The sequence below is a fragment of the Helianthus annuus genome, chromosome 5, assembly GCF_002127325.2.
Source record: "Helianthus annuus cultivar XRQ/B chromosome 5, HanXRQr2.0-SUNRISE, whole genome shotgun sequence".
NCBI lineage: Eukaryota > Viridiplantae > Streptophyta > Magnoliopsida > Asterales > Asteraceae > Helianthus > Helianthus annuus.
This window is the reverse complement of record NC_035437.2, coordinates 108645331-108671294: the sequence shown is the minus strand read 5'-3', so window position 1 is coordinate 108671294 and position 25964 is coordinate 108645331. Positions and strand designations below refer to the sequence as shown.

General features: G+C 40.7%; 1 protein-coding gene across 1 annotated transcript; it reads right to left on the bottom strand.

Annotated features, from left to right (window-relative positions):
* Window positions 1–8763: 8763 nt before the first annotated feature.
* LOC110941025 (peroxidase 64) lies at window positions 8764–11428 on the bottom strand. Its single transcript, XM_022182628.2, has 4 exons — window positions 11180–11428; window positions 10105–10293; window positions 9848–10010; window positions 8764–9337 (listed from the first exon to the last, which is right to left on the bottom strand). Exons 1-4 carry the CDS (start codon window positions 11399–11401, stop codon window positions 8943–8945), a joined length of 969 nt encoding a protein of 322 aa, XP_022038320.1. The 5' UTR covers window positions 11402–11428; the 3' UTR covers window positions 8764–8942.
* Window positions 11429–25964: the final 14536 nt, after the last annotated feature.

The following is a 25964-nucleotide window of genomic DNA, read 5'->3' as shown; positions in this document are numbered from 1 at the left end:
TTGTCTGATATACTAGCCACTCCTAGCCATTCCCTAAAAACCTCATTTCTTATTCGGTCTAACCTCGTGTGGCCACACATCCACCTCAACATCCTCATCTCCGCTACCTCCATCTTACGTGCTTGTGTTTTCTTGATGGCCCAACAATCTGTCCCGTATAACATAGCCGGTCTAATTGCTACCCTATAAAATTTTCCCTTTAATTTTGTTGGGAACCTCCTATCACACAAAATCCCAGTGGCTGCTCTCCACCTACACCAACCAGCTTGGATGCGGTGGTATACGTCACTGTCTATCTCCCCATCCCTAGACTATAACTATTATATAATAAAAAATATTAATATAGACCTTTCAATACTTTTTTGTTAAATAATCAAATAAAAAAGAAACATATTTACGATGGGCATATATAAGCATTCATATATGATAAAAGGAAAACACAATGAACAGTAAATTTATATGATAAAAAAATAACCCCAATGAACATTAAAACATTAAATTTGGGGTATATTAAAATATGGGGCATGGGGTGGGGTTGTGGCATGGGTTGGGTACAAACTCTCAAGTCACCACCGGGTGGGCTTGGGTTTCGGCGTGGCCCCTTGGGCGAGGGTTTCAGCTCGGGGGCGGGGGTTGTGGCGTGGGTTGGGTACAAACGCTTAAGTCACCACCCCGGGTGGGCTTGGGTTTCGGCGTGGCCCCTTGGGCGGGGGTTTCAGCCCGGGGGCGGGGGTTGTGGCGTGGGTTGGGTACAAACGCCCAAGTCACCACCCGGGTGGGCTTGGGTTTCGGCGTTGCCCCTTGGGCGGGGGTTTCAGCCCGGGCGTTGGACGGGGCTATCAAGATGACATGGCGGGATCTCATTAGCCAAGACAAGTAGTCGTTTGGCCTTACCGTTGGCCAACGGCTATGTGTTTAAAAAAATTATTCACTATAAATACTCACACTTCTATTCATTTTTTTACCACAACTACTCCACCTCTTCTATAATCATCTCTATCTTATTTTAAAAAAAAAAATCTCATCCAACCAAAATTCGAAAAACGAATCCTCATAATTGTGGTTTTGAAACGAACAACCCGTGGGCATTATAAGAAACACCTAGGCAGCATCCAATCGTCCAATTGCTCCCTTTTTAATACACTCCACGATGCCGGATATGGCTGGTTACGCATCATTTATCTCGAGTCGTTTGAAGAATGATGTCGGTCGAAAACACCAATGCCTTTCGCGCAACGCGCGTTATTGAAAAACACTAGTTAATGTAATTTCTTAAAATTGCATGACGAGAACAAAACAGGAAAACACAATGAACAGTAAATTTATATGATAAAAAAATAACCCCAATGAACATTAAAACATTAAATTTGGGGTATATTAAAATATGGGGCATGGGGTGGGGTTGTGGCATGGGTTGGGTACAAACTCTCAAGTCACCACCGGGTGGGCTTGGGTTTTGGCGTGGCCCCTTGGGCGAGGGTTTCAGCTCGGGGGCGGGGGTTGTGGCGTGGGTTGGGTACAAACGCTTAAGTCACCACCCCGGGTGGGCTTGGGTTTCGGCGTGGCCCCTTGGGCGGGGGTTTCAGCCCGGGGGCGGGGGTTGTGGCGTGGGTTGGGTACAAACGCCCAAGTCACCACCCGGGTGGGCTTGGGTTTCGGCGTTGCCCCTTGGGCGGGGGTTTCAGCCCGGGCGTTGGACGGGGCTATCAAGATGACATGGCGGGATCTCATTAGCCAAGACAAGTAGTCGTTTGGCCTTACCGTTGGCCAACGGCTATGTGTTTAAAAAAATTATTCACTATAAATACTCACACTTCTATTCATTTTTTTACCACAACTACTCCACCTCTTCTATAATCATCTCTATCTTATTTTAAAAAAAAAATCTCATCCAACCAAAATTCGAAAAACGAATCCTCATAATTGTGGTTTTGAAACGAACAACCCGTGGGCATTATAAGAAACACCTAGGCAGCATCCAATCGTCCAATTGCTCCCTTTTTAATACACTCCACGATGCCGGATATGGCTGGTTACGCATCATTTATCTCGAGTCGTTTGAAGAATGATGTCGGTCGAAAACACCAATGCCTTTCGCGCAACGCGCGTTATTGAAAAACACTAGTTAATGTAATTTCTTAAAATTGCATGACGAGAACAAAACAAAATAATAAAGGGGTATTTTTCATAACCAATTTTGGTGGAAATGAAAATTCACGTATACACCGTAAATGTTTGACTTTTGTGATCTTTTTCAATTTAATTATTATGTACAAAAAGTGACCAATCTTTACTATTGACATCACAATGTTGACGTAGCAACCATCTAGGTGATTTAACAATGTCAATTTTATGTCATTATTGAATCATTATTTTTATATTTTCAATTAAAATTTAATATTACTATTAATAATACATAAATAACACAGATAGTTCTGGCTCTACTTTCAAAATTTCAAAATTCAAACCATAATTTCAATCCCTCCCCCATTAGCATCATAGATCTTGATTCCATCTGGTTACCAATACCGTTAGAAAATCATGATTCATAAATAGGATTCCAAACCTAGGTAGTGCTTTTCCATCATCTGATCTTGTATCTTGTAAAGTTCATGTCTTAGTTAGTTTTAGTTAATCTTTAATTAATTGCAATTCGGTCAATAGAAAACCCTTGTGAAAACATAAAAACAATTAAGGTGAGTCAGTTTAAATAAGTAATAAAGTCTAGTAGACGTTTTCAATAGAGTCTCGTAGGTTCGATATTCAGACTTCTTAGGCTGTACTACATTGATCGGTACACTTTCCAGTTGTGTGGTTTAGGGTTAGAGAGTCTTAATTTATAAATTTAGAACTTAGAGTTTCTAGGTTAGGCTTAAATTTAGTTTGTATTAGTTAAACTACTCTGAGCACATCGTCTACAAATGGTTCGGATCCAATTTTCAAAACGGGTCGGATTTTTCTATTACCCATTTTGGCGGATGTTACATGGGAGGGTTATGTTTAAACTTCTTATATCTCCTATGCCTCGCCCCCATGACGTTTTTGACCAACTATCTTATCTTATGCTACCCATTGAATATGCTTGTTGGCCCACACAAAATTTCGTTCTAATTTTTTACAAGGAACTGATAACACTAACCCGAGCTTTAAATAAAGAAAAATAATAGTTAGGGAACGCACCAATATCCGCTTTAGCAAGAGCGGCTCTCCTCACCAATGAAAGGGATTTAGCCTTCCTACCGAACAACTTAGAGTTGAATTTGTCAACAATAGGCTTCCAATATTTAACTCTTTTCTTATTTGCTCCAAGCGGGAGCTAGAGGATTGTGAAAGGAAACTTACCGACTTTGCAATGAATAATCCTCTACATATGTTGCACCTCATCTTCATTAGCACTGGAACCGTACACACAACTTTTTTGAAGATTGACTTTTAACCCGAAACAAAGAAAAAAGCATCTTAAAATCCTATTAAGATTCAAGATATTCTCCACCGACCATTCGCCTATGAAAACCACATCGTCGGCATAGCAAAGGTGTGTTAAGGTAGGACCCCCATTAGGCAAGGTGACCCCTTTGAAACACCTTGTTTCCACCGCCCTTTTCATAATAACCTCCAAAGCTTCTAACATAAGCACAAAAAGGAAAGGCAAAATTGGATCTCCTTGTCTTAGACCCATAAAAAGTTTGAATTCGGGAGTAGGGGAGCCGTTAACAAGGACTGATGATTTACCCGACTTCAAACAACACTTAATCCATTTCCTACAAAGATGCGGGAAGTTCATAGCTTTAAGAGTATCCAAGAGGAAACTCCAATTAACTGAATCATATGCCTTTTGAAAATCAACTTTGAAAACAAGTAACCGTTTCTTAGCCACCTTGACCCACGAGAAACTTCGCAAAGAATTAACGGGTCATCTAGAATTGATCTCCCTTTGATAAAACCGGATTGAACCGGGGAGACGAGACTAGGGAGGATTGTGTAACACCCTGTGTTTTCGAATGTCAAAGTCAAAGTCCAAGTCAACTTTGACTTCTTTGATTGTAATTAGTCGATTCTATGTTTTATTCGTATTATGTGGAGTAAGTGTTGTTAATCAGAATAAATCGAAGTAATCGAATGTTTAATCGACGCGAACCGTCTTATGACTGTGAATAGTAGGAAGTAACAATGCGATAAAGTTAATCAATCAATAATCAAGCTACTCAAATCATCAATCGAACTCGAGACTCGAACTATGCGAATTTGGTGTTATATTACTTGTGTGTGTGCCTTATGTGTTACCTGTGCGTGCTTACTTTATGTCCTGGGTGGTATTCACTCGAATCAATCGAAACTCGAATCGAAACTCGAATCTCAAATCGAATGCAAATGAAATCGAATTATGTCGAATGGATAACTTGAAATATAGATGACTGTATGTTAGATATAGTGGTTGTGATTAAAAGTGATTTGAATAAGAAACTCTATCGTACTCGTATCGTCTTCAATCGAAATTGAAATATTGAAAATCGTCGCACCGAACACTCGAACCAGGCTGTTGATCGATCAGGCTGTCAGCCGATCGAACAGCCCAGCCGATCGGACAGACTGTCCGATCGAGCAGGCTGTCCGATCGGGAAGTCTGGCCGATCGGCCAGCCCTTTCCTCTTTCGGAAGCCTATAAATAGGCCTGTCATTATCATTCTTTCCACTTTTGGAAACTCTCTGACCGGCCAGCTCGTGCTCCTCTTCTTTTCTCAGATTTCTTCCCATTACGGTAAGTTTTCATCCTAAATCTTGTACTTTCTTGATCAAAACACACTCCTACACCTTTCTATCTTTCAAATCTTGATTTCTAACCGTGAAATCATCAAGATCTAAGCATTCTAGGATGATGTCATCATGGTGTTCTTCAAGAACATCATGTTTTGGCCTCAATCCACCATGAATAGCTCGGATCTAACCGATTTCCACATAAACCAGCTAAGATCTATCACAGATCTGAACATTTACATGGTGTGAAGGATTGAAAGAAGGAATTCCAACTCTCTTTCAACTCTTTTACACTCAATGCCTTCAAACCGGTAGAAACGGAGCTTGAGCCAACTCACTAATCATTCCAACGGTTGGGTGGTTCAAGATTCGGGTTCTATCTACGAGGTTCACCGACTTCGGGTTAATCGTTAAACCGCCGTTCCGAACCGTTCACCGGCCGGACTTGGGTGATTCCTGTCCGAGCAGGGGGAAATAAGTAAGAACGAAAGTGTTATGGTTCAACTCGTTGTCAAACAACTTCGATATAACGTCAAATGATCAGAACAGCCAAGTGTTAGACGAACAGGCCGACCAGGTCAGGATGCTGGCCGAACGGTTAGGCTGTCCGAACGGACAACCCAACCGATCGAACATGTCAGCCGATCGACCAGGCCAGCCGATCGGCTAGCATATGGCCCCACATTTTGACAATTCTATGAGGTATAGTATTGAACGAGGTGATGTTCGATCGAATGAGCTGTTTGATAACATTACTCATCGGATCATGAGATACTATGCTTCAACCCTTAATCGATTTTCAATTCGTTCGACGTATTGGAATGCCACCCGATCGAGCATGTTGTTCGATCGAGCATGCTATTCGATCGAGTGACATCCTGCTGAGGACTACTACTGAAGTTCCTGACCGATCGGTTAAGCCGGCCGATCGAACAGACCGTTCGATCGATCGACCTGAAAGGTAAGAACACTTCAGTGTTCTCAAATACTACAACGAAAACTTCAAAAGGTCAAACGATCATACACAAACACATCTTACTCAAAGGAAGAAACAATCCACTCGAACAGTCCAGCCGATCGAGCCTACCGGCCGATCGAACAGACTGTCCGAACGGACTGTCTAACCGAACGAACAACCCGTCCGATCGAACCTGTTGTTCGATCGACCAGGCTGTTCGACCCATCACCACTTGTTTCCATTTTACGTGTTGCTCATCGTTATGCTATCGAACTATTCAGGCTAACCCTACTCTCAAGCGCTCCCTTCAATCCATCATTCAATCGCTGTGAGTATACTCGATCCCATTTTTGCTTTTAGCACTTTTGGGTGTTACATACGTTACTTATCAAAATCACAATCGAACACACTATTCAATTATTTGAACGCTAACCGTTATGCATGTATTACGTGACTAAATGAATGCTTGTTGATTGTGTTTACACGTGGAATGCTGTCTACCCGCCTTAACGACGTAGTACTATAGTTTGGACTCAGCACCCGTTCACACGGGGGTTGTTAAGGACAATTACTTGCATGGATTAGGGTGGTAATCATGTATTGCAAACTGTCTCGGACAGTCAACCCGCAGTCATTGGTATCAATAGATCCATGTCGATAATTAACATGCTTCGTTTTCCTCTGTGTACGTGTTGGTTATGCGTAAACTATTTCGAACTCTATATGCTATTATCAAACTTGTATGCTCACCTTTACATTATATGTATTGACTTTATTTTAACGTATGTGACAGGTGTTTAAGATGTTTGCTTGCTAGGAAAGCGAGGCTAGAATAAAGCTCTAGAGGCCCCCAACAAATAGTTGTCTGTCAGGATCAAGCATCTACAGCATAGTTGTCTGTAGATCTTGTCTGACCGGGTCTTTAGGAGCATTTGAACAATATTTATGTTATTAATTTAAATCTGAGTTGTCGGAACAGAATATTTGCCTAGTTGTTATCTGTAATAATATATTGTATTATTTGGGATACGGTATGGGACGTATCAATTAACTGAATAGTATTAATAGTTGTTGTGGAAACTTCTGGACAATCTGTTTCGCTCAGTGCCATGCCCCGATGATTCCGCCATCGGTTGGGGTGTGACAGATTGGTTTAAGTCTAGAAGCTAAGACTTTAGTAATTACTTTATACATCAAACCCATTAGAGAAATGGGTCGAAAGTCTTTTACAACTTTAGGATCCCACACTTTTGGAATTAAAGCAATCAAAGAAGAGTTACCGATATTGCACGCCTCCGGTATATAGTGAAATTGCTGAAAAAGGCTAACAAACAACAGTTCCAAGAGACTCCAAAAACTTTTAACAAATGTAAAAGTGAATCCACCCGGCCCCGGCGCCTTGTCACTATCGCACGCCTATATCACCGCTTTAATCTCTTCTACCGAGAAGGGCCCAACGAAACCCAACGACTAATGCTCCTCCAGCCAATTAAAATCGGAAGGCAACAATTTCGGCCTAACCTTTTTAGGTTCAGAATAAAAAGTTTTTTGAAGGTTGCCTTAAACTTCCTTTTTATATCTCCCGATTCCAAGTACGTCACCCCATTTATACATATGGAATGGATCTGACTAGAGGCTTTTCTAATGTTAACGAACTTGTGGAAAAAGCTTGAGTTTTCATCCCCCAATTTCGCCCAACTAATACGAGCCTTTTGTTGCAAGTCCGCGATCCTCTTTATTTCAAAACTCCTTATCTTGGCATTACACAAAACCCTTCTTTGTTTTAAGCCCTTTCGTCCCGTCAAGCTAACATCATTTCAATTTCAAATCATAACAGGTCATTTCTACACCGAATTGACCTTTTCCTTCTTTATAATACCAATACATCAATGGAGTTGATACCGAGTTGATCTAGGAGCTAGTACACTTTTACTTGGATTAGCTAGACATAGGTAAATTGGCTAAAAATTTGTCCGACTTATACTTGGATTAGCTAGACATAGGTAAATTGGCTAAAAATTTGTCCGACTTATAAAAAGCATAATTGGGCTATATAAGACCAATGGGGTGGTGGTCCATTGACAAAGGTAAAGCCTTTAAAACACCTAGGTTGGGAAGGGGAAGGTCTTGGGTTCGAGTCCCACGGACGACAGAGAATTAAAGAAATTAACCGTTCAAAAAAAGATTGGGCTATGTAAGAAGTTAGGGGGCGCCTAGGTAATTGATAGGATATGGAGCCTTGATTTTAGACTCAATAGTTTCCCCAATTTACAAGTTTTAATTTATTTTCTTTTCTATTTAAAAGCTCGTGATTTGAAGCCCTTATTTCAGACTCGGTGGTTTCCTCCTGTTTCGGTTTTTCAAACTTTGCTCGACCTGTCGTATTTAGATATGGCAAAAGATCAAATACAAATAGTCTTTTCATACAAAACGTATGAAAGACATGAAAAGGTAAAAAAACGCGATGACATTTTTGTAATTATTTACTCGTAGAGTAATTATCGATCTTGAACCCAGCAACGGATGCCAAGGCGCTGCCTGATAAAGGCTATGTTTTGTAAACTTTACCCTACAAATGGTCCTGTAGGGTAATTTTGATCAGCTGGTAGGGTAATTTTGTAAAATGGCCTTGTAGGGTAATTTTGATCTTGTAAAGTAATTTTGTAGGGTATCATAATTACTCTACAAATGATCGTATAGGCTAATTTTATCTTGTAAGGGTAATTTTGTAGAGTATCATAATTACTCTACAAATGATCTTTTAGGGTAATTTTGATTTTGTAGGGTAATTTTAATCTTATAGGGTAATTACGGGTAAAATAATTATGAAAATGTCACCGCGTTTTTTATACATTTTCATGCCTTTTGTACGTTTTGTACGATAAGACTATTTGTATAGTATCTTTACCCTTTAGATATATGCTATAAATTAGGACTTAACTCAATATTCAGTATTATATCCATTTTCTCTTGAGATTATTTTCTCTTTGCTTCCGATGTTTATGATCTAGCTAGTTTCACATAACGGCTACAAAACTAAAAAACTGAAAGAAAAAAAAAACTTAAAGATGATATTTTCACCCAAAAATCAAAATACAACACAAAACGTTACTAACTTCTGTAGCAATACACTTTGAGCATCCAATGGAATACAAATAAAAAATGTTATACAATTTCATTCAAGAACACATTGGGTCAAGCCAGTCCCTTCCATTTCCACCAATTTGGTTTAGTTTACCACCCTACAATCCAACCTAACCTCTTGGCCACCATGGATGCTGCTCATCTTAATCATGGATTTCACAAATGCTTTCTCAAACTCATGTTGTGAGCTAGCAAACTTTGAGACCAATGTTTTGGTGTTTGCCATAGTGACCAATGCTTGATCAGATGAGAAAATACTCTTGCCTTGTAGAAGTAACTTATAATATCTATTGTCGAAAGTTGTGGGAGTCGAATCAAGATTTGCACCCGCCTTTTTTACTGTGTTGTGTGCCGGGCATATGCTCTTTAAACGGGCTGCAAATGACGACTGTAATGCTGGGTCGACACTTTGCTTTGAGTTAAAGTTGTGTATCCGGTTCTGGAAGGATGAGCAATGAGAGAACCCAAGTGTATGTCCTCCTAAACAATAGTAACAATAACACTTATTTTCTTTGTCTCAAATATAGTGTCACTAAAGTTAAAATCAGTAGTCATTAACCAAGTAAAAAAGCCTGTCACTAAGTAAAAAAGTGGGTCACTAAAAAGTAACAGGTTAGTCACTAAAAGTAATGTCTCACTAGGTTAACAAGGTGGTGGACGCTATCAAAGAGTATTTCTGGCCTAAAAATAGATCCCTGCTCTCGTTAACTTAACTTAGGAGAGATGGTGTGAATCCAATGTGCGAGATGTTATTATGTGATGTTTGTTGTTTTCGGGATTCTCAGCTTCTCGTTGACCCCTTGATTGTATTTTTATAATACTTTATAAAAATGCCGCCTTTGGAAAAAAAAAAATAAAACTAAAAGTAAAACGTCAGGCACTGAAAGTAATAATTTAGCAAGTGAAAGGCCAGTTACTAAAAGTTAAAAGTCAGTCACCAATGTGTCCATGTAAGCAAAACTTTGTTGCCTCCAAAACTAGTTTATTTACCTGAGAGTGCAACTAAATCATCCATAGAAAGACTTCTCTGAGCAAAACTTTGTTGAAGCTGAGAAATATTGAATGTTGGAGCGGGTAATTGTCGGGTTTCGGTTGCTTTTGAGATTCTTCCATCTTTTCTTCCTTTGGGAACATCCCATGTTGGCCCTCCGGACTACATTCGAATCACACAAAAGAATAATATTAAGAGTTAAGATCAAAACATGTGAAATCTGTATATGTAAGATTTTAAACCATGCATTACTGACCAAAGTGACTGCATCCCTTGCAGCTAATGCCAAAATATCTGCACAAGAAACAGTCTTGGGGCATAAAGACTCTAGTGCTTTCTTGGCATTATCAATTACATAAAATGCATGCAAAGATATGTTTGGTGGTCCATCTTTCTCAGCTTTGTTCTTTCCAGTTGAATTCAACAACACCGAACCGTCACAGCCCTTCAAAAACAAATATTTAGTCATCACACTACTATGATTTTTGTATCTATTTCAGAGAATTTGAATATCTTGTTTACAAGAAAAAAAAATGATATAATACATAAAAAGGAAACTTCTTTTTTTAGGTTCTAGAAAAAATCTAGAGAAAAACCGTGCAAACTTCTGTAGCTGAATCCTTAGTAGAAGTTATGAAAATAATTCCTTAGCAAAATTTCTTAGCCCAAATTTCTAATAAAAAATACGTAGCAAAATCCATAACTAAAATAGTGACATTTTTCTGTCGCTAAAACCACAGCAAATGTGATTCCGTGGGAAAAGTGATTAGCGACGAGATGAATAGCTAAGGACCAAACGTAGCAAAATTGGCTTTCGCTGCGCATTTGCTAGTATATTTGGCCGTAACAAATACTTGGTTATATAGTCGTGTCAGTAATCAAACAAAATGATATAGTGATTACAACAATTATACTTGTATATGTCCTGTGTATATATATACACTAGGTTATAAATTAACCTTTGTAATATATAATGCACGTGTTGGATAATGGTAAATATTAAATAGTTAGGAATGGAAATTAAGAATTATAAAACAATATTTTGAGATAGGATATGATTGAAATTCCATATAAGTTACTAACTATTAATTTAATATATGATAACATGTTACTGTTATTCTTTTTTAAAAATTAATTATTAAAAATAAGAAAATATGAAAAAATGAAATAAGAGAAGTGGGAAAGAGAATCTTGGGCCCACGGGACACGTGGCGCAACCATTTCCTTATTTATTAGGTGTGCGTATACACATGTAAAAGATTTAAGCGATAGAAATTTATTAGGTGTGCGTATACACATGTAAAAGATTTAAGCGATAGAAGAATCGTCACCCTGATGAAGCAATCATGAAAATGCATTCTAAGAAGCGCAGCAGGAACTGTTGGATCATTCATCATAGCTTTCTTCACAACACTTGTAATGGTTGATTCGACATTGGGGCATGTGTGATCGTAGTAGTTAGTATTCAGCGCATCAATCTGATTAGAATGGATTAAACCGAAGAAAATGAGAGTTGAAAAAAAGGAAAAGATGGTGGTGTTCTTGGCTGCCATTGTTGGAAGCAAAGAACTTTCTGGTGGTGTTTGAAACTTTAAGTTTTGATGAAGATGATTGAGAGAAATGTTGCTATTTGTAATGAAAAGAATTGAAGACGACAATGTAGAGGTTGACATGAAGGTGTTGGCAAAATCAGGTGAGCAAATCTCTTTATTGAAAATAATTGTGTTTGATAGAAAAGCTAGAGTTGTTAGTGGTTTTTGATAAAAAAAAATGATGATTAAATATTTTTCATTGTGAATGCGGGAATTTAGGATACACTTTAGATAGCTTAGCTATCATAGTTATACCTCATATTCGGTTAGATACATAGATACTAGTTGAACTAAAATTAGTGTCGAATAGTGCTGCAAAAGAGTGCTAGCTAGTATGATCATGTTTGATTTGGTGATCCATAAACTACCATAAAACAACCATTTGTGATGGGCTTATTTTTATTTTACTTCATTTAAACTTGTAACCGAGTTTACCACCAATTTTTTTTTTTACTACCGAGAAAAGTAGCATATCTCAAGAGAAGGAGACGGTCCGAGTGCCTCCATATATAGCACCAAGACTTAGGGTTTTTAATAAAAGTTTTGACAACCGGAACATACCTTCGTCGGAAAAGCGGTGGTACACTACAAGAGTATTGCCTCTTTCTTTGTGGTGTTGCTGTTTATACATGATAAATCATTTGGGGAAAAGAAGATCGATGGGGGTCAAGGTAATCTTAGAAAATTTATCTTTATATGTGGTTTTCGTTTTCTTTTGTATGTTTTCTTACTTTTGTCAAATCACATATACTATTTGTATAATTAATCATGTATATAATTATGATAAAAAAACCAATTATATATACATACATAATATTATATTAATAAAATGATAATTATAAAAGAATTATGTATGTATTTTAATAATATAACTATGTAATTAATAAATAATATACGAGCAAAGATCGAACTTGAAATTAACAGAGTTCGAGCTTATACAAGCACAAGCTTGAGTCAACTTGATTATATCCTCAACTTCGTCTCCCCAAAATTAAAGGGGTGATCTAGTAGTTCTTGGATAGTTGCAAAGAAGGCTGTAAAATAGTACTAATCCGAGCTTATTTCATGTTAAATTCGGTAGACAAAAATAGATGTATTTGAATTTAGATGTTATAGTTTATGTTCTAACTTTTATGTATTTCCTTTATCACTTATGAACACCATGGTCCTTTTTGGTGGATTAGGTAGACTAAATTTTGTGGGTGGATAAAATAATATAAAGTTGAGTTTGCTAAGGCAGGGGCAAGTAATTAACCACTCTATCCAAGAGAAGATAAGTTGAAGCAATATTGTCAAATACAGCCAAAGTCCAAGTCATCTATTAGATGTTTCTTTCAATCCTTCTAAAAGGGTGTATTTAAGAAATAGTGCGGCATAAATGAAAATGTATAAAAAATATTATGATAAAAATATAATATATCTTGTTATAAAATTATAAATTGTGCATCGGGTCAAATATGAAAAGATATCCGACACTTGTTTGGCATAAGGCGGATTCGCCTATATATATACTTGCAGAAATCGGATTAGGCGGCCGATTAATCGGCGTCTAGACGGTAATCGGAGGTCTACCGCCCGGATTTTGCCAAGTCGGTCAACTTAGACGGTAAAAGTTAAAATCGGTCAAAATAAGTCAAAATCGGTAAAAGATCGGCTGAAATCGGACTAGTCGGTCAAAAAACAAGTCAAAATTGAATCATATTAGGTCAAAATCGGACCAAATCAGTCAAAAGGAATGAGTTCTTACCTCGATTCGAACCTTAATCGGACCTGCATCTGTATCCATCGTTCAAAATCGAACCCCATTGAACAAATAATTGTTTAGATGAAGCGAATTTGGGGATCAGGGTTTGTGTTTTGTTTATCTGTCTGATGAACAATGAAGAGTGGGAAAGAGCGGCGTATGATGAACGTGGGTAAGAGTTTAGGTTTTATTATGTTTGGGGTTTTTAACATTTAACACCCCTCTATCTTTCACTAATTTACATATGGCTCCCAAAGTTGTATATTTATATATAAAATGTATAAAACTAACTCTATGTTTATATAAATTTGTAAAATCATACATAAAAAGTCCATTCCGATTAATCCCTATTAATCTCGATTAATCCCTAGGCGGTACCTCACCGACCGACTAGCGCCTAGCGCCTTCTACAACATTGTATATATATATATATATATATATGAGTAAACTGCAATTTTACCTCGTGGGGTTTAGGCCAATTGGCACTCTGACCCCCCCTGTCACACCCCAACCGATGGCGGAATCATCGGGGTATGGCACTGAGCGAAACAGATTGTCCAGAAATTTCCATAACAATTATCATTACTATTCAGTTTAAATAACACGTCCCATACCGTGTCCCAAATAACAAACAAATTATTACAGATAACAACTAGTCAAATATTCTGCTCCGACAACTCAGATTTAAATAAGACAAATAAATATTGTTCAAATGCTCCTAAGGACCCAGCCTGACAAGATCTACAGACAACTATGCTCTAGTTGCTCTTTCCTGACAGACAACTATTTGTTGGGAGCCTCTTGTGCTTTATTCTAGCCTCGCTTTCCTAGCAAGCAAACATCTTAAACACACAGAGGAAAAGGAAGCATGTTAATTATCGACATGGACCTATCGATACCAATGACTGGGGGTTGACCGTCTGAGACGGTTCGCAATACATGATTACCACCGTAATCCATGCAAGTAATTGTCCTTAACAACCCCGTGTGAACGGGTGCTGAGTCCAAACTATAGTACTACGTCGTTAAGGCAGGTAGACAGCATTCCACGTGTAAACACAATCAACAAGCATTCATTTAGTCACGTAATACATGCATATTGGTTAGCGTTCAAATATTTGAATAGTGTGTTCGATAGTGAATTTGATAAGTAACGTATGTAACACCCAAAAGTGCTAAAAGCAAAAAGGGATCGAGTATACTCACAGCGGTTGATTGATGGATTGAAGGGAGTGCTTGAGAGTGGGTTAGCCTGAATAGTTCGATAGTATAACGATGAGTAACACGTAGAATGGAAATGAGTGTAAGTGGGTCGAATAGCCTGGTCGATCGAACAGTAGGTTCGATCGAACGGGTTGTTCGTTCGGATAGACAATCCGTTCGGGCAGTCCGTTCGATCGGCCGGTAGGCTCGATCGGTTGGACTGTTCGAGTGGATTGTTTCTTCCTTTGAGTGAGATGTGTTTGTGTGTGGGGATTTGAACTTTTGAAGTTTTCGTTGTAGTATTTGAGAACACTGAAGTATTCTTACCTTTCAGGTCGATCGATCGAACGGTCTGTTCGATCGGTCGGCTTAACCGATCGGTTAGGAACTTCAGTAGTAGTCCTCAGCGGGATGTCACTCAATCGAACAGCATACTCGATCGAACAGCATGCTCGATCGGGTGGCATTCTTATACGTCCAACGAATTGAAAATCGACTAAGTGTTGAAGCATAGTATCTCATGATCCGAGGAGTAATGTTGACAAACTGCTGTTCGATCGAACATCATCTCGTTCAATACTATACTTCATGAAATTGTCAAAGTGCGGGACCATATACTAGCCGATCGGCTGGCCTAGTCGATCGGCTGGCATGTCCGATCGGTTGGGCTGTTCGTTCGAACAGCCTAACCGTTCGGCCAACATCCTGACCCGGTCGGCCTGTTCGTCTAACACTTGGCTGTTCTTGATTATTTGACGTTATATTGAGGTAGTTTGACAACGAGCTTAACCAGGAAACCTTCGTTCTTACTTGTTTCTCCTGCTCGGACAGGAATCACCCAAACCCGGTCGGTGGACGGTTCGGAATGACGGTTTGACGTTTAACCCGAAGTCGGTGAACCTCGTGGATAGAATCCGAATCTTGAACCGCACAACCATTAGAATGATTAGTGAGTTGGCTCAAGCTCCGTTTCTACTGGTTTGAAGGCATTGAGTGTAAAAGAGTTGAAAGAAAGTTGGAATTCCTTCTTTCAATCCTTCACAACATGTAAATGTTTAGATCTTTGATAGATCTTAGCTTGTTTATGTGGAAATCGGTTAGATCCGAGCTATTCATGGTGGGTTGAAGCCAAAGCATGATGTTCTTGAAGAACACCATGATGACATCATCCAAGAACGCTTAGATCTTGGTGATTTCACGGTTAGAAATCAAGATTTGAAAGATAGAAAGGTGTAGGAGCATGTTTTGATCAAGAAAGTAAAAGATTTAAGATGAAAACTTACCGGAATCGGAAGAAATCTGAGAAAAGAAGGGGGAGCACGAGCTGGTCGATCAGAGCTTTCCAAAAGTGGAAAGAATGACAATGACAGCCCTATTTATAGGCTCCAAAAGAGGAAAGGGCTGGCCGATCGGTCAGGCTTCCCCGATCGGACAGCCTGCTCGATCGAACAGTTTGTTCGATCAGTTGGGCTGTTCGATCGGCTGATAGCCTGATCGATCAACAGCCTGGTTCGAGTATTCGGTGCGACGATTTTCGATATTTCGATTTCGATTGAAGACGATACGAGTACGATGGAGTTTCCTAGTCAAATTACTTTCAGTCCCAACTACTATATCTAACATACAATTATCTATTTATCACCCTATCCTTACGTTACCATTCGTCGTAATTCGATTTCGATTGCATTCGATTTGAGTTTCGAGTTTCGATTTGAGTTTCAATTGATTCGATTGAATACCACACAAAACATAAAGTAAGCACGCACAGGTAACACATAAGGCACACATACACGTATAACAACAATCAGAGTTCACGTAATTCGAGATTCGAGTTCGATGATAGTTAGATCGGTTTGATTACTGGTTGATTAACTTTATCGCATTGTTACTTCCTACCATTCACAGTCGTAAGTCGGTTTGCGTCGATCAAATATTCGATTACTTCGATTCTTTCTTGATTACAACACTTACTCCACATAATACAAATAAAACATAATAGACTAATTATAGTCAAAGAAAGTCAAAGTTGACTTGGACTTTGACTTTGACTTTGACATTCGAAAACACGGGGTGTTACAGCCTCCCCTTGTTTAGGGAATTTCGTCCCGAAATTTAGGCTCGAAGCTGCACAACACCATGAATTACCAATTTGACACTTCAGATCTTTATTTGAACAACTTCGGGTACTTGGCCTTCATGTCGCTTTCGAGCTCCCAAGTGAACTCCGCGCCTCGTTTGCCTTCCCATCGGACTTTCACGATAGGGATGCGCGAGCGCCTGAGTTGCTTGGTTTGGCGATCCATGATTTCGACAGGCTTTTCCACGATGTGAAGCGTTTCGTTGACCTGAAGATCGTCGAGGGGTACAATCAGATCATGATCAGCTAGGCATTTTCGGAGGTTCGACACATGGAAAATTGGGTGGACGTTACTAAGTTCCTCCGGTAGTTCGAGTTTGTAGGCGACTTTTCCGATCCTTTCCAGAATCTTAAAAGGTCCAACATATCGAGGCGTTAGTTTCCCTCTCTTGCCGAATCTGACTACACCCTTCCAAGGTGATACCTTTAGGAGTACGTAGTCGCCAACGTCAAATTCAAGGGGCTTGCATCTTCTATCGGCGTAACTTTTCTGTCTATCCTTGGCCTTTGCCAAGTTGTCTCAAATCTGGAGGATTTTATCAGTCGTTTCTTGTAGTAACTCGGGACCGGTTAATTGTGAATGACCGATCTCATGCCATACAATAGGCGAACGACATCTTCTTCCATATAAAGCCTCGAATGGTGCCATTTGTATGCTGGCATGATAGGTGTAGATTCGGGCTAGTCGTTCTACCTTGTAGTCTTCCCGTATTGGCAAAAAGTGGGCTGATTTGGTCAGTCGATCAACTATAACACAAATGCTGTCGTGACCTGATGGCGTGGGCGGAAGTTTGGTTATGAAATCCGTAGCTATACTCTCCCACTTCCATATGGGGATTGGAGGTTGTTCGAGTAAGCCAGAAGGTCGTTGATGTTCTGCCTTAACTCTCGCACAAGTCAAGCAACTTCCAACATAGAGGGCGATATCTCGTTTCATACCCGGCCACCAGTACTTGTAACGAAGGTCCTGGTACATTTTATCGGCACCGGGATGAATAGAGTATCGGGATTTGTGAGCTTCGTTCATTATAATCTTTCGCAAATCGGTCCGCCTGGGGATCCAAATTCGGTCCAGATAATAGAAAATTCCATCTGCTTTGCTTACAAGATGAGCTCCATCGTGATAGATTCTCTCCTTCTTCAAGGTGCGTTTATTAAAACAAGCATGCTGGGCTTCGCGGATGAGAGCTTCGAGATTGTGCTGGGCTTGGGTATTGCGAATACTAAGCAAATGACTCCGTCTGCTGAGTGCGTCGGCTACAACATTTGCCTTGCCCGGGTGATAACGAATCTCACAGTCGTAATCGCTAAGAAGTTCTACCCATCGGCGTTGACGCATGTTAAGTTCTTTCTGATTAAAGATGTATTGTAAACTCCTGTGATTGGTGAAGATCGTACACTTGGTACCATACAAGCAGTGTCGCCAAATCTTCAATGCAAAAACAACTGCGCCTAGCTCGAGGTCATGGGTTGTATAGTTCTTCTCGTGGATTTTGAGCTGATGAGATGCGTAAGCTATAACCTTGTCTCGTTTGCATGAGAACACAGCCAAGACCAAGGTTGGAAGCATCACAGTAGACAATGAAATCGTTGTTTCCGTCCGGCAACGTGAGAACGGGAGCATTGCAGAGCTTGTGCTTAAGGGTTTGGAAAGCAGACTCTTGTTCAGTTCCCCAAACAAAAGACCTGTCTTTACGGGTAAGAGCGGTAAGTGGCACAGCGATCTTAGAGAATCCTTTGATAAATCGTCGATAATAACCCACTAATCCAAGAAATGATCGGACTTCAGACGGGTTCTTTGGCGTAATCCAGCTTCTGACTGCTTCAATCTTCGCGGGATCGACATGAATACTCTGACTATTCACGATGTGACCCAGAAACTGAACCTCCTCCAACCAGAATTCGCACTTGGAGAACTTGGCGTAGAGTTGGTTCCCCTGGAGTAACTCGAGAGCCAAACGTAGATGTTACGCGTGTTCGGCTTTCGATTTGGAATAAATCAAGACATCGTCGATGAACACGATGACAAAACGCTCAAGATAAGGCTTACACACGCGATTCATCAGATCCATAAACACCGCGGGCGCGTTGGTTAGACCAAAAGGCATAACAACGAACTCATAGTGGTCGTATCGAGTGCGAAAGGCTGTTTTGGGTATATCTTCCTCTTGAATGCGCAACTGATGATAGGCTGAACGTAGATCGATCTTCGAGAAACACTTGGCACCTTGCAGCTGATCAAATAAGTCATCGATTCGAGGCAAAGGGTAACGGTTCTTGATGGTCAGCTTATTCAATTCCCGATAGTCAATGCACATCCTGAACGACCCATCCTTCTTTTTGACAAAAAGGACTGGCGCGTCCCATGGAGAGGTGCTCGGGCGAATGAAGCCTTTTTCAAGTAGCTCCTGGAGTTGGTTTGAGAGTTCCCTTATTTCGGATGGTGCGAGTCGATAAGGGGCTTTAGCAACAGGGTTTGCTCCAGGAATAAGGTCAATACGAAAGTCGATATCACGACTTGGCGATAGTCCGAGAAGATCATCAGGGAACACCTGAGGAAATTCACGAACCACTGGGACGTCTTTGACTTTAACCTTATTTTTCTTTTCCTTCTCCGCTACTACAATGTTGGCCAAGAAAGCGTTGTATTCCTTGCGGAGATACTTGCTAGCTTGGACGCACGACATGAGTTTGAGACCTTTTGAAGTTGTTTCACCGTACACACACAATAGATCACCATTCGCGAGCGAGAATCGAATCATCTTTTCAAAGCACACAACTTCTGCATGGTTTTCGCGAAGAAAGTCCATGCCTACTATGACGTCAAAGCTTCCGAGTTGCATGGGGATAAGGTCGATTGGGAAGATGTGATTGTTGAGCTCTAGGGTACAATCACGAAGAACAGAGTTAACAGCGACGGTTCTAACAGTAGCAACTTCGACTTCGAAGGACGAGGGGAGATAAGAACGCTCACGACTAAGGAGCTTCTCGAATTCAAACGACACAAAGCAGTTATCGGCTCCAGTATCAAACAAACATGATGCATAAATACCATTCACAAGAAACGTACCATTGACCACGTTGTTGTCAGCCTAGGCTTGACAGGCGTTGATGTTAAAGGTTCTGGCACGGGCTGCTTGCTATTGCTGCTGAGGCTGCTGCTGTTGCTGCTACTGCTGGGGTTCTTGTTTCACAACCCGGTTCGGGCACATGTTTGCAAAGTGGTTAGGATCACCACATGCAAAGCAGACTCGAGCATTGACCGCGGGTGCTTGAGCTGCAGGTTGGCCTTGAGGGGCTGGAAGTAGAGCTTGATAAGCGGCGGCTTGAACTGGGGCTTGACGGGTCCATAGCGACAGTTCGCAGTGAAATGCTCGTAGAGGTTGCAGTGGGCGCAGAAACGACAGGCGAATCCCACCGGGTGATGGTATGAGCATGTTGGGCAGAGCGGGTGGGGACCTGTGTAAGCGCGTTTAGCTGGCGGCGCATTGATCACTGGAGCTTGTCGGTGGTGAGACTGCTGCTGAGCCTGTACGGCTTGCAGTGGGGCAGTAGTCGTTGTCACAGCACAGTTCTTGTTGCTGGAGCTGTTATTGTTGTGCTTCTTCTTTCTTCTTGATGACTTGGAGGGTTGAGTAGTGGTGGTGTCGACGGTCGATGTGGCGGTGGCTTGGTGCAGAGACTTGGTATGCTTATCCCAAAAACCAGACTTTACCCGTTTGTCATTGATCTCAGCGGCAAGCAGGTAGGTCTCTTCGATCGATGATGGCTTGGCAGCATGAATGAAATCGGCAACACAATCGGGTAGAGCTCGAATATACTTCTTGATGGCCATATCTGACGTCTTGACTTAGTCGGGACAAATGATGCTGAGCTGTTTAAAGCGTGCAGTTAAAGCAGCGTTGTCTCCATCCTTCTGCTTGATGTTCCAAAACTCGTCCTCTAGCTTTTGGCATTCATGGGGAGGGCAAAATTCGTCCATCATAATAGCCTTTAACTCCTCTCAAGTCAGCTCATAAGCTGCATCATTTCCGCGCTTGTTTCGTTCGGCCGTCCACCAGTCTAAGGCTCGGGACTGGAAGACGCCTGTAGCATTGAGGGTGCGGAGATTTTCAGGACAGCCGCTTTGGCACAGAGTAACTTCAACCGAATGGAACCATTGAAACATGGCGGTAGGGCCATCTTCTCCGGTGAATTCCTTGGGTCCGCATGCTTTAAACTGTTTGAAGCTGAAACCAGTCTTGTTGGCATCCTTAGGAGCATCGATTCGCGACTCCTCAGATGACTTGCTGGCGTTTTCAAAGACATCGCTCACAGCTTTTGCCACACTCTTGGCGATGATAGTAGCGAGACGCCTGTCTCTCTTCTCTTGGCGAGTAAGTGGGGTTCGGTGTCCAGATGACGACATGGTCAACAGACATCGTCGTATGTCTCAAACACAACAAATCGAATCTCACCTCACATGTCTACTACTTACTAACGCTTAGAAACACGCCGAAACATGCATCACATAATTTCTTAAACACAAATTCACAGATTCACATAATCACAGAAGCACAGAAGCACGTAGGCACGTAGAGCACAGAGACACCTAAGCACAGAAGCACACACACATTTAAACACAGAAGCAGTCAGAATACAGAAACCTATTATTCAAAGCTCGCGCGTCGTTTGTATATAGCATATTGAGTAGTATCGCATAATCGTATAGTATGTCGAGTACAGTATAGCGTATATCGTATCATAGTATGGTCTAGAACTTCAACGACTTATTAGTGTTTTGAGATAGGATAGCAATACGAGTCGTGTGTGTTGATCGAAGTAGTAGCAAAATCGGGCGAACATCAAAATTAAACACATAAACAGGTAAATACACATAAAACACATAAAAAAATCGACGAATTATCAGAGTCGGCAGTTGCGGGCTCAGAATCGAAACACATAAAATCGAGGAAATGGACTGTCTGCAGCTACTAGACATTGACTACCCAAAACGATTCGACTATTCACAATAGACTTGTCGTTACTTTTCGACTTTCGGGATCGCGTTTCTGCCTCGGTTCTTGGGCATTCTACACGTATTCCCTAGGTTATACTTGTGAGGTCAGGTCGTTGGAGTCCGTCGAGGCTTTGGTGAGATGAGTAAAAGTTGGAATAAGTTGCCAAGGTTCGGGTTTGACCCCTGGCTTAGCAATTTCTTCCTTGTTTTAGTAAAGTTTGTTATCGAAAATAATAAGGAATTCATTGATAAATTGATAAAATCAGCACTGATTAAACAATTTAGTCGAGAGTTTGCGGCTTTCACACCTAATCTTGACTAAATCGTTTGATTTTATTTGAGAATTCGAGTGCAGTGATAGCGAGGAATAGCAGGATGTAGCACCTAAACTTGGTCTGTTGGTTCCTAACTATAGTCTAGGTCTCTAAGACAGCGACCCGGACTAGGTCGTGTCTAGCCTAATTCCCTATAGTTATGGCTCTGATACCAATCTGTCACACCCCAACCGATGGCGGAATCATCGGGGTATGGCACTGAGCGAAACAGATTGTCCAGAAGTTTCCACAACAATTATCATTATTATTCAGTTTAAATAACACGTCCCATACCGTGTCCCAAATAACAAACAAATTATTACAGATAACAACTAGTCAAATATTCTGTTCCGACAACTCAGATTTAAATAAGACAAATAAATATTGTTCAAGAGCTCCTAAAGACCCAGCCTGACAAGATATACAGACAAATATGCTCTAGTTGCTCTTTCCTGACAGACAACTATTTGTTGGGGGCCTCTAGTGCTTTATTCTAGCCTCGCTTTCCTAGCAAGCAAACATCTTAAACACACAGAGGAAAAAGAAGCATGTTAATATCGACATGGACCTATCGATACCAATGACTGCGGGTTGACCGTCCGAGACGGTTCGCAATACATGATTACCACCGTAGTCCATGCAAGTAATTGTCCTTAACAACCCCATGTGAACGGGTGCTGAGTCCAAACTATAGTACTACATCGTTAAGGCAGGTAGACAGCATTCCATGTGTAAACACAATCAACAAGCATTCATTAAGTCACGTAATACATGCATATTGGTTAGCGTTCAAATAGTTGAATAGTGCGTTCGATAGTGAATTTGATAAGTAACGTATGTAACACCCAAAAGTGCTAAAAGCAAAAAGGGATCGGGTATACTCACAACGGTTGATTGATGGATTGAAGGGAGCGCTTGAGAGTGGGGTTAGCCTGAATAGTTCGATAGTATAACGATGAGTAACACGTAGAATGGAAATTAGTGTAAGTGGGTCGAACAGCCTGGTCGATCGAACAGTATGTTGGATCGAACAGGTTGTTCATTCGGCTAGACAATCCGTTCGGGCAGTCCGTTCGATCGGCCGGTAGGCTCGATTGGTTGGACTGTTCGAATGGATTGTTTCTTCCTTTGAGTGAGACGTGTTTCTGTGTGGCCATTTGAACTTTTGAAGTTTTCGTTGTAGTATTTGAGAACACTAAAGTATTCTTACCTTTCAGGTCGATCGATCGAACGGTCTGTTCGATCGGTCGGCTTAACCTATCGGTTAGGAACTTCAGTAGTAGTCCTCAGCGGGATGTCACTCAATCGAACAGCATACTCGATCGAACAGCATGCTCGATCGGGTGGCATTCCTATACGTCCAACGAATTGAAAATCGACTAAGTGTTGAGGCATAGTATCTCATGATCCGAGGAGTAATGTTGACAAACTGCTGTTCGATCGAACATCATCTCGTTCAATACTATACTTCATGAAATTGTCAAAGTGTGGGACCATATACTAGCCGATCGGCTGGCATGGTCGATCGGCTGGCATGTCCGATCGGTTGGGCTGTTCGTTCGAAAAGCCTAACCGTTCGGCCAGCATCCTGACCTGGTCGGCCTGTTCGTCTAACACTTGGCTGTTCTTGATTATTTGACGTTATATTGAGGTAGTTTGACAACGAGCTTAACCCGGAAACCTTCATTCTTACTTGTTTCTCCTGCTCGGACAGGAATCACCCAAACCCGATCAGTGGACGGTTCCGAACGGCGGTTTGACGTTTAACCCGAAGTCGGTGAACCTCGTGGATAGAATCCGAATCTTGAACCGCACAACCATTAGAATGATTAGTGAGTTAGCTCAAGCTCCGTTTCTACCGGTTTGAAGGCATTGAGTGTAAAAGAGTTGAAAGAATGTTGGAATTCCTTCTTTCAATCCTTCATAACATGTAAATGTTTAGATCTTTGATAGATCTTAGCTTGTTTATGTGGAAATCGGTTTGATCCGAGCTATTCATGGTGGGTTGAAGCCAAAGCATGATGTTCTTGAAGAACACCATGATGACATCATCCAAGAACGCATAGATCTTGGTGATTTCACGGTTAGAAATCAAGATTTGAAAGATAGAAAGGTGTAGGAGCATGTTTTGATCAAGAAAGTACAAGATTTAGGATGAAAACTTACCGGAATCGGAAGAAATCTGAGAAAAGAAGGGGGAGCACGAGCTGGTCGGTCAGAGCTTTCCAAAAGTGGAAAGAATGACAATGACAACCCTATTTATAGGCTCCAAAAGAGGAAAGGGCTGGCCGATCGGCCAGGCTTCCCCGATCGGACAGCCTGCTCGATCGAACAGTCTGTTCGATCGGTTGGGCTGTTCGATCGGCTGATAGCCTGATCGATCAACAGCCTGGTTCGAGTGTTCGGTGCGACGATTTTCAATATTTCGATTTCGATTGAAGACGATACGAGTACGATGGAGTTTCCTAGTCAAATTACTTTCAGTCCCAACTACTATATCTAACATACAATTATCTACTTATCACCCTATCCTTACGTTACCATTCGCCGTAATTCGATTTCGATTGCATTCGATTTGAGTTTCGAGTTTCGATTGATTCGATTGAATACCACACAAAACATAAAGTAAGCACGCACAGGTAACACATAAGGCACACATACACGTATAACAACAATCAGAGTTCACGTAATTCGAGATTCGAGTTCGATGATAGTTAGATCGGTTTGATTACTGGTTGATTAACTTTATCGCATTGTTACTTCCTACCATTCACAGTCGTAAGTTAGTTTGCATCGATCAAATATTCGATTACTTCGATTCTTTCTTGATTACAACACTTACTCCACATAATACAAATAAAACATAATAGACTAATTATAGTCAAAGAAAGTCAAAGTTGACTTGGACTTTGACTTTGACATTCGAAAACACGGGGTGTTACACCCCCTAACGAAATAATTGCAATTTTACCCCCAACGTTTGGTGTTATGTCGCAAGTTTACCCCCCTGGTGTCAAATAAGTTAACACATCTGTTAACTGGAATGTGAAATGACTATAATGCCCTTTCATATTACCCCTATGGTTTGTTCTAATCTATAATATTACCCCTGGTGTAAAATGACTAAATTGTCCTTTCTTATTACCCCCCTATGGTTTGTTGTAGTCTGCAATATTACCCCCCGGTGTTAAATACTTCACGCATATCAATACTGGGTTTCTTCATCTTTCTTATATATGAATCTTAGAGCTCTGTTTGTTCGGATCAAAGATTCAAAACCCATAAACTGATGTCATCTAATTAATTAAGAAACAAAGAAAAGGTTACTGAAGGATCATGGGAGACAAAAAGAAGTTGACTTTTTGAGGTAAATGGTCAAAATAAGCAACTGTTACAAACAAACAGAGCTCTGCAACTTCCGGCGATACACCACCACCGGCGTCACACTCATTTTCTGGTCATTTGACAAAAATCAGAAAGGAAAAGTCAAATTATATGTTTCCCAAAACTCTAGGAACATCAGCAGGAAAAAAAACAGTCGAAGAATCAAGAATTACAATTACCATCATGGTGTCCAAGAATCTTCAACGAAACTTAAGTTCTTGTATACTTAACACATGAAACAATTTACAATTAATTCATACATGTGTTGTACAGTAGATCTGAGTAACATTGGCAGCAAATTTGTGGGACAGACATTAGCGACAACATATTTTGTTTCTAAATCAGAGTAACATTGGCAGCAAATACTTTTTGTAATGGATTTTCTGTTGGGTTTGCGACGAGAATGGTGTTATTGATTTTTGCAGCAATGGAGCGATGTTTTCTACAGATGTTTCAAGCTTTAGCCAGGGACCGCCTTGTATGATCTGAAAATTTGAGGGAAAAAGGTTAGGGTTTCGAGATGAAGATCGACCGCCGGAGAAGAAGATCGCCGGAGATGAAGATCGCCGGAGATGTGGAGGAGCGGTGTGGGAAGGTGAGGGGCTAAGAGTGCTAGGAGTCTCAAATGTATAGGGGGTTATAATGTTTAAGATACAAAAGTATAGTGGAAATGACCTATATACCCTTTGACCATTACTTAATTATGTTGACTTTTAACAGCAGTTGTTCACAGGGGGTAAACT

Excerpts from the sequence above, each read along its gene's own strand:
- LOC110941025 (XM_022182628.2), bottom strand. The coding sequence starts at position 11,401 with ATGGCAGCCAAGAACACCACCATCTTTTCCTTTTTTTCAACTCTCATT. Across the intron at positions 10,011-10,104 it reads CAAGGGATGCAGTCACTTTG|TCCGGAGGGCCAACATGGGA; the intron begins GTCAGTAATGCA and ends ATTCGAATGTAG. Across the intron at positions 9,338-9,847 it reads TGATTTAGTTGCACTCTCAG|GAGGACATACACTTGGGTTC; the intron begins GTAAATAAACTA and ends ACTATTGTTTAG.